Source organism: Suricata suricatta, chromosome 2 (genome assembly GCF_006229205.1).
Source record: "Suricata suricatta isolate VVHF042 chromosome 2, meerkat_22Aug2017_6uvM2_HiC, whole genome shotgun sequence".
NCBI classification, from domain to species: domain Eukaryota; kingdom Metazoa; phylum Chordata; class Mammalia; order Carnivora; family Herpestidae; genus Suricata; species Suricata suricatta.
The window spans coordinates 70,171,995-70,184,204 of NC_043701.1; the positions used below are offsets into that span (position 1 = coordinate 70,171,995).

General features: G+C 34.3%; 1 protein-coding gene across 1 annotated transcript in view; it reads right to left on the reverse strand.

Annotated features, from left to right (window-relative positions):
- PCLO (piccolo presynaptic cytomatrix protein) overlaps nucleotides 1–12,210 on the reverse strand; it is a 411,647-nt gene that overhangs the window by 40,597 nt on the left and 358,840 nt on the right. The window contains exons 22-23 of the mRNA XM_029928192.1: nucleotides 7,706–7,844; nucleotides 3,282–3,355 (exon numbers count right to left, since the gene is read on the reverse strand). Coding sequence (XP_029784052.1) covers nucleotides 3,282–3,355; nucleotides 7,706–7,844 — 213 coding nt within the window. The remainder of the gene's footprint in view (nucleotides 1–3,281; nucleotides 3,356–7,705; nucleotides 7,845–12,210) is intronic.

Consider the following 12,210-nt stretch of genomic DNA (forward strand, 5'->3'; position numbering starts at 1 on the left):
TATCTATGTATTCTTTTTTAATGTTTTATTATTTATTTTTTGAGAGAGAGAGAAAGACAGAGCATGAGCACGGAAGGGCAGAGAGAAAGAGAGACACAAAATTGGAAGCAGGCGCCACGCTCTGAGCTGTCAGGACAGAGCTCGACGTGAGGCTTGAACTCACGAAATGTGAGATCATGACCTGAGTTGGAGTCGGACGCTTAACTGACTGAGCCACCCAGGGCCCCTCCATGTAGTCTTTTAAACATAAAATTGTTTGTACAGATTAACTATTTACTGTGTTTTTTTCCTCCATGTTATTAGCAAACTCTTCTATGTCTCATATAGAACTATTCATGCCCAACTTCCTATAGATACGTAAATTATAAATTTGCCTATTGTCAACATTTCAGAAAGTAACTTAGTAAAAGATAATTTGTCCAAAATATTGTTACCAAAAGGGCACATGATAAGTGACTCACATTATATTATGTATTCTGTCTTACTCCTTCCTCAACTTTCTGTCCTCTGCTCAGTAATCTGAGATTAACTACTGATTAGTCAGTTCACTAAAATATAAACATATTGACTCATAAGTTTAAGTAAAATATAAAGTAATTTCTGACTGGTTCCCTCTTATGGGACTGATAGAAAAAAAGAAAGTAGTATTAGGATTAACACATTTTTATTCATTGAAGTTAACATTTATTCTAAGATAATTTTAAAGTGAAATTTAGTAATTAAACTTTGAAAACAGTACCCATGAATTGCTTCCCTATTTACCCGAATATAAGATTCATATGAAAATCACTGGGCATTACTTTCACATATGATTATACTGTTTATTCATTTACTCAACAAACATTCTTTTCTTAAAATTTTTTAAATGATCATTTATTTTTGAGAGTGAGAGCGAGAGTGAGTGGGGGAGGAGAAGAAACAGCGGGAGACACAGAATCTGAAGCAGGCTCCAGGCCGTCAGTACAGAGCCTTACATGGGGCTCGAACCCATGGACCATGAGATCATGACTTGAGCTGAAGTCGGACATTCAACTGACTGAGCCACCCAGGACCCCTCAACAAACACTGTTGAAGCAACATTATGGGCAAAGGCTTTCTGCTAAGTGCTGGGACACCAGGATGACTAAACCATAGTTTTGGGCTAAATATTATTCAATCTTATGGAGGAGATGGGCGTAAGAATAGATAAATACAAACTGAAAAACAATGATAGCAAAAGATGCATATTACGGTGTAAACCGGGGCAGACTTTGTTAGTGGTAGAAGAGCATAAGAGGAGGCAAGATCTGGAAGAGGGTGAATTAAGTTCAGGGAGTATGTAACTTGATTGTCTATGGCATCTCCAGGCAAAATAGTGCACGGGGCCCACCCGTCTGGGCCCTTAGGTGCCTTCTCTGTTGCATTCTCTGCCCCCCTGTCAGGTAGCTGTGCCCTGGGATGGTTCCCACCTCCCCTGCCCAGTTGGCCTCCAGCTGGATTTGATTAGGCACTGGCAGAGGCTGGAGAATGGGAGGAAGAAAGTACTCAGGATATTTCTTCCCATCCTTGTCTGTCTCAGTATATATTTCTGATATTTGCTGTTTCTCTTCCTTGTCTCCTGCTGCCTCTAATTCAGGACTGCCCTGGTTTCAACTCTCACTAGCCTCCAGCTTACAGGGAGCTTCCTTAAGCTCTCTCGCTAGGTCTGCTACCTCACTGCTAACTGCTTGGTTTCTCAGGAAGACCATGGGTATGTAATAACTGCCATGCATCAATTTCCTCTGTTTTAAATATTCAGCGTAGTTTCCCTTTTCTTGGTTGAACACAAATGCCTGGCACACATGAACTACTGGAGTCTAAATTCCATGGAATCTGGAGGGTACGTGTGAGTCTAATCAACATATAGATGAGAGCTGATGAGTTTATGCAGAGAGTGGATGTGTAAAATGATCGGAGATTGAGGGTGCAACCCCAGGGAAAATGGCAGCCAGTAAAAGAAAAGCAGTCTTTGAATGACTGTAAGGAAAGACTTTGAGTAGAACTAGAAAACTGTGATGTCTACTCATTCATGAGGAACCTTCGGCATCATTAGCATGCAGCATTTGTCGAGATTTCTGAAGACAGATCAGGCCACTGGTTAGGTAACAGGACCCAATTTGAAATCCAAATAGGGATTTGCTATTCCGTCATCTACTGTCATTGTGACCCTGGGCCATTAATCATTCTTTTTCATAGCTGGTGATTTGGCATCATTTTCCTGGGTTCAAGTCCCTTGTTCTTTTCTTGTGTGATATTTGCACCTCAGTTTCTTTTTGTGTAAAGCCTGGATGTAGTATTATTTACCTTCACAGGTAATTCTAAGAATTAAATGAGATAACACATGAAGAGTACTTGGAATAGTAGAAAGTAATCAAGATAGTTAAAATTACGGACAGGATGTTCAATTCAAGAAGGAGAACAGAGCTGGCAGATCTTATCACAATTTTATGATTTTATGTTTAGTCTTTGTTCATGTTACAAAAACTGAATATGTGTCTAAGTTCAGGGTTTTTCTTTTTGCATTTTGTTGTACATTTACCATTTGTTTGATAAAAATAAACTTAATTTCAAATGAGGTTTTCATTTTAATTTTTTTAATGTTTATTTATTTTTGAGAGAGAGAGATAGAGTGTGAATGGAAAAGAGGCAGACACAGAATCTGAAGCTCCAGTCTCTGACCTGTCAGCACAGAGGACACAGTGGGGCTCAAACCCACTAACCGCAAGATCATCACCTGCGCCGAAGTTGGTACTTAACCAACTGAGCCACCCAGGTGCCCCAAGGTTTTCATTTTAGAAGTGAGTTCAGTCATTACTTTTTCTCTAAAATGATTTTTATATCCTTAGTTTCTTCTGAGTTCCATACATTTAAGAATTTCTATTTTAAGTGAGATTTCATCATTTATTTTCTAATTTGCATGGTACTTTAACAAAAAAATTAAAAAAACTCAGCAAGATATTTGTTTATCCTGAGAAAGTCTTTGGAGTCTCTCTCCAATCATCCCTCTCACCCTTTTTTCTCTTTTGTATATTCAGGACCCAAAACGACTTAAATGTTAAATATAAATAAAGAAGTTGGGAAATCGTTAAATGAAATCACAAAATAATTCTAATTTAAGAGATAACAGAATGATGCTATACCTCCTAGTGCTTTTACCATCAGTACTTGGAAATTTACATTTATATTCAGAGTAAAAGAAATCAAATGTTTGTGGTGTAACATGTAGATTCTGCCAACATCCAATATTGAAAATTTGAACTTACCTTCTGAATCTGCTAGTCCCACTCCTACTCCTGGCTGTTTTACAGGCTCTTGCCCATTCTGCCCCATCTTCCCTCTGTTTAAAAAGAAAATAAAAGGTCATACATTTAGTTATGTTCTCCTAAGTGCAAATGAAAAGACCAAGTTGACATAAATAGAATGAACTGTATATTCAGATCTGAAATAAATTACTTGAATGGCAAACATAAACACAGGAAATTGCTCTGTATCATGTTAATTTTAAGATAAGGATTTGTTTATTTTTCCTGCTTAGTCTGAACATAATACCTCAAAATTCAGTGTCTCATTTGTTGACTCAGTTATCAAAGATCAGACCATCATTAAATTTTTGAATTTTGTTTTAGAATTGGGGCCTTGGTTTTTTCCCCATTTTTAACTTAAGGAGTGAGAAGACTTTTTATATCTTTATACTTTATTAAGATAACTTATACAGACCCTTTGGTGAAGAGGAAAATTCTGAATTTTGAATTAAATGACTTATACAAATAATATAGTAATAACACAGATTTTTTTTTTCATTTAGTGACTTTCAGATCCTGCCTATGACTTCAGCTGTGTACTGGCTTTTGAAGTCAGACCTCCTGGTTTCTGCTTCTGGCTTCACTCTTTCATGCTATATGTAATCTAAGGCAAATCTGTTTAAACTAGTGAATCTATTTATTTTGTAATATAAAGATAGTGACACTAGATTGCTCTTGGGTATGAGAAAATCTCATGGAAAATGTATATAAGGTCCTTAACACAGTGTCTGAAATGTCATAAAATTCAACAAATAGAAAATATTAACAGGTAGGCATATAACAGCTTCAGAATTCAGCTGGAGTCTACCACTCTTGTAGTTTCAGCCTCAAGCTTTCTGGAAGGCCAAATCAATGAAGAATTCATGATATTTTGAGTTCTGTGTGTTCAGAATATTGATAATATAACAGTCAAAACATTATAGGTTACTTCTTATTTCTTCAATCAGAGAAAAAGCTACATGGCATAGAAAAGATTCTGGAATTGTTTTTATATGTACTCAATAAGATGTTCTAAAAAGAGAAAATAAAAATGTCTAAGTGTTAAAATCAGCATTTGAACAAAAGAATGCCTTGATACTATACTTTCTATATAATAATTCCAGTAGCAGTATTAACTACTAATTCTTATTTTCACAAAAATATTTGGTTTGTTGAACATGCTGAAAATATGATTGTATTTATTTCTTAAGAATCCAATTACATCTTACTTGAAAACTGCTCTAAAGATCCTCTTAGCATTTTACAGAAATGGTTCTGCACATCGTGAAAGAAAAATAGACATAAAATCAGAAATCATTTTATCTTGAAATCCATTACATTATTCCATTGTGACAATTCTAGGTCAAAGGTTTAAACACAAATTTTTATCAAGTGTGAAGGACCAAGTATACACAGAAATGTTAGAAATCATATATATACTTATATACATATAGATACAGTCTGCATCTGAATATATATTTAAAAAGTCTTGATTAAGCAATGCACAAAACATTAACTTGTGTAATTGCTTCAATAGGATACAGTAAAAATAGACAATAGCTAAAAAATAATTAACTCTGCTCCAGTCCAGTCAGATAGAGAGAAAAATCTTCTTAAGTCAGTAGCAATCTTACCGTGAGCAGTAACTATGACTAGTGGGGGGAACCTAAACTTTTGTTACTAAGTCAAATTCAAATGAAAGGGAAAATTATTTTAGTAGTGTTTATCAGACATATGAGAGTACTGAAAAATTACTGCCCTATATATATATAAGTTTAACAAAATAATTAAAAATTTTAGCAATAGTAATAAAAATAAAGTTTTGGTCATTTTTTATTTGATTTTGAGTCCTAGGTTTTTAATTTTAATGGTGATATTCAGCTATAGTCTTTGTTTCTAATGAAAACTGATTTTAATGTTAGGTACATAGCCAAAATGTGTATTTCTAAGATTATACAGAAACTTGGGCAGCGTTGTGAGGTAAATGAAATATGAAGGAAATGTGACTGTGGGTTATACAAAGGATGCAATTTTTTGAATTCCCAGGAAATAATCTGCTCAGACCATGTTGACTACAACTTATCATTTATGTTTGTTAATCACCAAATAGTTATTAAACTCTTTTTTAAATATTATTTTTATTTAAGTTTGTTTAATTAATTAATTAATTAATTAATTTATTTATTTTGAGAGAGAGAGAGAGAGGAAAGAGAGAGAATCCCAAGCAGGCTCCACACTGTCAGCATGGAGCCTGATGTGGGGCTCGAACTCAAGTACCTTGAGATCATAACCTGAGCTGAAGTAGAGTCAGAAGGTTAACTGACTGAGTTGCCGAGGCACCCACAAAAAGTCATTGAACTCTTATGTTAGCCTAATCCATAATTGTGTTAGACACAGTCTTCTGTACAAAAGAAGTACTTTTGGTATAAAAGAAATACCAAATACAGCCTCTTACATATATCCCGTAATGCTTTAGAAAATAGAATTTTTCTTTGTGCTCATATGGCAAAATAATAGTGTTGTAGGCAGTTTTGAAAGGCTTTGATTTATAAGTGAATAGGAAAATGGGAAAGACAAAATTGGAATGTGGCATATATGTAAAAACACATAATTTATTTCTACTTCAGAAATTCAGATATTGAAGAAATAAAGTGGTTTTCCTCTAGACATTATAACTTCATCCTCAGTGTTAAATTATTTTGAAATGTAAGGATAAATTGGAAGTATATTAAGTGATGTGTGATTAAAAATTTACAAATTCATATGACATTCACAGCCTAGAGAGAGAAATGTAATAACTTTGCTGACATTTTCTTCCAACTGGATCATCACAGGCAGAGAACTAATGAGATCAAACTCCTTTTAGAAATAATTTCCAATAAAAGGGAACTGATTAATATAACTATTGAATCTGTAGCCTCGGTATAAAAAAAGGAAAAAGAGAAGAACAGTTGATCCAATAAATAAAAATTCAAGTAGGAAAAATATAACTTTCAAATAACAAAATAAACCCACTTTTCATGGTACAAACCCATTTCCCCGTTATTTTGCTTTTGTAAACTGAGCCATTATCTAAATATTAGAACTATTCTGGAGAATAAAAGGAGAGGCTTATAAAAACCTTGACATTAAAACAAAGAGAAATCGAAGTTCTACTCCCAGAAATGGCTTCATTCAACAAGGAAAAAATGAAGATCCTTTAACAAGGGCGCCGATCAGGGAGGAGTCTGTAAAGTCTGAAAAGGGCAAGACAGTCAAGGATTTGAATGGTCTCTGTTGCAACTATACTCCAGGCTGCCTCTATGGTGCCGAAGCAGCATTGGGCAGCACATAAGTGAATGGGCGTGGCTTCCAACAAAACTTCCTTTATGACCGCTGAAATTTCAAGTCATATAATTTCCACGTGTCACAAAATGCTATTCTTTTTTTTCCTAAACATTTAAAAATGCAAAGCCCATTTTTAGATTGCAGACTTTCCAAAACTAAGTGCCAGGCAAATTCACCCTGACCTAGATCCTGGAGATGGGTGGCCCAATGATGTTTTTGAAAATCCAGAAAACTAGTTATTAGGGAGGAGAAGGAAAGGACTAAAGATTTAGATTTTTATTTTGGAACAGACATAACCTACACAGATACCTTAGATACTGCTAATTTTTGCCACCAATATGACTAAGCCCATTGTAATATATTCTAAACACAATCTGCTTATGTATGCTTTTTATGTATCATTTTGCTTTTGATTTATAATACTTTCCTGAGGCTTCACATATTACAAATGAACTTTATTCCAAGGTTACCTATGAGGACCTACGTATTACTTGATATTTGTTCTGGAAAATAGGAAAACACTTCAAAATCTTCCATTTTCATTGTGGTTAGATTTATAATTGAAAAGTCTGTAAAAGGAACCCAATATGTTATCTATTTCAGAAATGATATGTAAGTTTTTAAAGTATGTTTTAATGTCTTCTGATTCAAAGTAAATTAATCTAAGTTTATCTCACATACCAGTAAAATGTTTGGTCATTATGTGATTAATGCATCAATGTACTACCAGTGCTGAATTTACTTTAGTTACTATTTTAGCAGGGTTTTTTTTTTTTTTTTTTTTTTTTTTGGTTTTTGGTTCTTTTCTTTGTTTTCCTAAGTACAGATTGTATTTATTAAATAGTTCTGGAAAAGACTAGCATTCATCCTTAGAATTAACTAAATGAAACCAGTCTTTCCTGAACAGTCTATTTTCTATGTAGGCATAAACAGTTGAAGTGCTTCAGGGACAATGACTCAGAACTGGATAATTATCTAGTTATTTCCTGTTAAGTGTTAAGAAGAGCTTACTCATGATGCTGTTAACTTTGTAGTGAGAAAAAAAAAAAACACAGAAAGGAAAAATAAAACCCACTTACATCCTTGGAATAGGAAATAGATTAGTCTCCCCTGCAGTGCTGCTGCCTTCACTGTCCACGCTGTACCCACTGCCGAAGCTGCTGCCCGAGGAGCCGGTGGACACGGAGCTCTCCGCAGGGCGGTGATTGGTAGGCTTTGCTGCATGGTGTGGGAAGAGTCAACACCACAGTCAATCAATGAAACTCCTATCGATCTCCAAATGCATAATTATACATTTTCTTCATTAACATGGATAATGAAACAGCTCTAGCAAGAACTCCACACTTCTTAACCTGCCTTTCATTTTCTTTTCCTAACCAATAATGTGCTGTGGTAACACTAAGTCATTGATTATTTTTACTGGAAGATAAAGGGGGGGGGGGAAACACCTCAATTATGTCTAGGGATAAACCATCAGATCTTTAGACTGAGTTAAATAGTAAGTAACTGTACCATTACTATTATTATTGTTTTTATTTGTGGTTTATTTGTACAGTATTACAAAAATGACAAACAGATAAGAATTTTGGCTATTTCAATGGAGAAATGAGTTTAGAAAGACTTGGGTAGACAGAAATAGCAGGATAAGGGAAAATTGCTTAATTATTTTCCAGATTAACCAATAATCTGTTTTTTTCCTGAGAAGTGAAGATGCAGACTAGAACAGATGATTTCAAGAAGAGATGGGCAAATTCTGTGCTTGTTTGCATGTATATCTAACCACTATTTCTAGCAGGTTTGTAAATTTGAAGATCTTTGCTTTCTCTTCAGCATTTCTTCATTTATGCTTGGGACTTGTTTCAAGAATTCCTTAAATCAGGTTCTGTGGATAAAGGAATCCATATTCCCACAGAAACATTCTAATTTTGTGTTTTATAATGCAGTAGGAGCTTAGTACTAATGCTGTTAGTAGAGTTCTAGATTAGGAGAGGTTTGGGGGTAAATTTTTCATGCAAAAAAAAAAAAAGAAACAGAAGAGAAGGCAAGTGTTTCCTCTTGTTTTGTGGAGAGAAGCTTTTCTAGGCAAGTTTTTAAAAAATTATTAGGTCTTCTGCCACATGGTCAGAATATAAGAGCATGAGCTTTGATCATATGGACAGGATTTGGAATCCTAGCTCATTCTGGAGTAAATTTAAAAGTTCTCAGCTTTTGCATTCGAAAATAATGGGGTCAGTAATGCACATCTCAACTCATAAGACCGTGACCATGAGGAGTGAAATGAAACAGGAACTCCTTTACTTTCTCTTCCTCGTCTTCTGATTTAATTTATCATACCTCCAACCTCTTCTTCTTCAAGGTTTTCCTGACAATTGCTGCTCCCTAGTGTCTTTGAGCATACCTAGTCCCTGACAATGACTTTGCCTTGATTCTCTTTCTAATTCTAAACATATTCTAAGGTAGGAAAAAAGAGTCTCTTTCTTCTGTAAATATATCCCTGTTCAATCAGGAGTTTCTGAAGCAGTGGATAGAGTCACACTACTGGATGAATAGTTGATGCTCATGTAATGATTCTAAGATACGTACGTTTTTATTAAAGAGGTGTATACAAACACAATGACTCTTAATCTGGTGGGACTTTCGTCGAGCCAATGTACCCAAATGAAGTGAAAAATACAGACATTGTGAGGGAAACCACTTGAGGACAGGAAATCCACCATCAGGGTAATCAGGAACAAGTCTTGCAAAGGCTTTCCCCCAACTCCCCACTCCTTCCATTTTGGGACAACAGATTCTCTAAAGCCATCAGAAATTGTTGTAATCACTATTTCAGTGATAGCAAGACTACTTTCTCAGAATAAAGGAAATAAGGAAGAAATGTTTGTCAATAGTTTATCAGGTATCTGTACGTCGGGGATAATTTATTTAGAAAAAGGCTTGGATATTGTCAAATAGCCAGTTACCAATGAATCAATAGAAGCAAACAGAATGATAATTATAACTTTTGATATTTTCTTCAACTTACGTAGAAGAAACCCAGATGGTGTATTTAGTGTGAACTTAAGGACTTTTTAAAAGGGTAACAAAAAATATAAAGGATATATGACTATAATATAAAATTATGAACTTTTATAAAGTAAATTAAACTGTATAATCAATCACATGATGAGTCAGATTAGTCAATTGGTTGTAAACAAGGGAAACCCGCCATATTTTTTGACTGGCATTGTATAATCAAATCAAGGATGTTGTCAATATTATTGTTAATATTTTTAGCATGATATTGAATGAAACACTTTAATTTCACCAACTGGAAAATCGCTATATACTATTTCAAAAGCAAACCTTAATTAATAGGCACTAATTTTTAAATCTACTTATTTTTACTAGATTAAAACAATTTTCAACCAAGAGCAATTTCACAATATATCAAAATAGCTATTATAGCAGGGCTGTCTTATTTACATTTTAAAATATTCAATCTTTTCTTTGTGAACTTTGATTTTGCCTGATGCAATTTCTAGTGCTATTCCTCTTCTGGGAAATTTGAGATGTGTACAGAATGTAAAACAATAAAAGAAGAAGAAAGGAACAAGGCTAGAAATAAATTTAAGGAAAGAGTTTTTCATCTTGTCTAGATGAATAGAAATTTCATTTGGAAAGCCTGTACAAGGGCTGTAGATTTAAATGCAAACAAACAATATTTTACAAGAAATATAAAAAGAAAGGAAACCAAATTTAGAGAACATACACATATATTAGAATAAGTCTAAGTCTACCTAACATATTTGTAAAACACAATCATGTGTAAGTTGGAGTCAAAAACATTTCGGGCAGTTAGACATTAGATGATAATTCAATGAAATCTACATGTTTGGCATTACCTTAACAAAGCACCTGGTGCTTCTATTCTTAACTGGGTATGTAAATGTAGGGTGCAGAGAGTCTGGCGTTTGGTAGTTTCTAAAAATGAATTCAATTAAAAATGTAAAAGAGACCTCTGCTTTATCCTGGGCTCTATCTACATAGCATACTATGCAGTCAACCATACAGAAATGCAGAGGTTTTGATCAACTGGTACTGAGAATCCAAGTATTTTAATAGTTCTTCATCAGATGCTTGAAACAATGAGTATATTTACTAATTTCTTTCTCTCGAAACAGTCTCCAAATAAAAATATATCAGTTCTGTTACACTGACTTAAACCTGCATTACCTGAAACATTTTAATGAATAAAGTGCTTTTATGATTTACTGGCAGAGGCTAGAGCTTATGTGATTTCATGACATCTCACGATTTTAGTCACATTCTTTAGTAGGCTTCTAAAGGTCTTTATCATCTGCTTCTTTCCCAATGTATCTCCCATCATTCTCCTTTGTATGCTTTTCCTGGAAGCCCATTTAGACCACACATTCTGGCTTTTTTTTTCCTCCTGAGCTGTAGCTGGGCCCATTCTTTTTATTTTATTAAACCTTTCTCTGTCGCTGTCACTCTTTCATGTCTAAAGTATACTTGTCAGTAAAGGCCCAGCTCAGACGGCACCTGCCCAATGAACTTTCTTCATCCTCCCAATCAGAAGTGAACTCTTCGATATCCGTTCTCACACAAGACCACAGGTCTGTTACTGACAATTACCACTTTATTTCATTGGTTGTGTTTGTTACTCTCATGTTGTTGGAGGCTAAGCCTATGTTTTCTCCACAGTAGCCTTCTTGAAAGCTTAGGCTGGAACTATGCTGAAGCAATATTTAATGAAATAATAATGAAAAAATTAATAATTCTTTCCCTTAACCAAGTAACTGAACCACCTGAATGATTTCGTAGATGTTTTGTTTTTTATCCAGCTGCGTGCTTTATGCAAATCATAAATCTCTTATTAACCACACCGCTTAATGTGGGAGGGGTTTTATCCTCATGCCAAAGTCTTGTCAAGGAAACTTTGGGCAATGCAATTTTTTTTGTAGCTTTAGAAACAAAGATGCAAATTAATCTATCATGGCATATATAGAAAAATGCGAACACTCAACTAGATATTTTGTTTTCCCAATCCCTCCAAAAGTGGTTTAATTGAAAGAAGTATTTAATGGTATTATTCTAAACATGGGAGTACATAGTTTTGCGAATTTCAGAGAAAAGAGTTCAAAACAGAACATGGATATCTTATCTATGTATTTAAATTGGGAACCACCAGAGGCTGTTATTATGGACATTAGCACTTGTACTGGTTCCAAATCTTGATGTATAGACAGCTGGCGAATTCTGGTTTCTATTTAAACATAAATATAATAATATTTAAACCAATGTTATTTTAAAATATTAAAGCTAAAAATGACTTTCCATAGTTTTATTTCAAAGTTAACAATTTTAAAACATTCTACCTATGCTTTCTTCTTCTTTTTTAATCAGCGTGTCAGATATTATGGACCTCTTATGCTCGACTGTATTATGTGTGTGTGTCTTACACATGAGAAATGTTTATTTTACAGAGAAATTGAGATTTATTTAATAATAAAATGGGTATTTGGACCCTACGTTTTTGTGTCTACTTTCTTTTTAAATTTAAATTTTACTATTAACTACCAAGAAG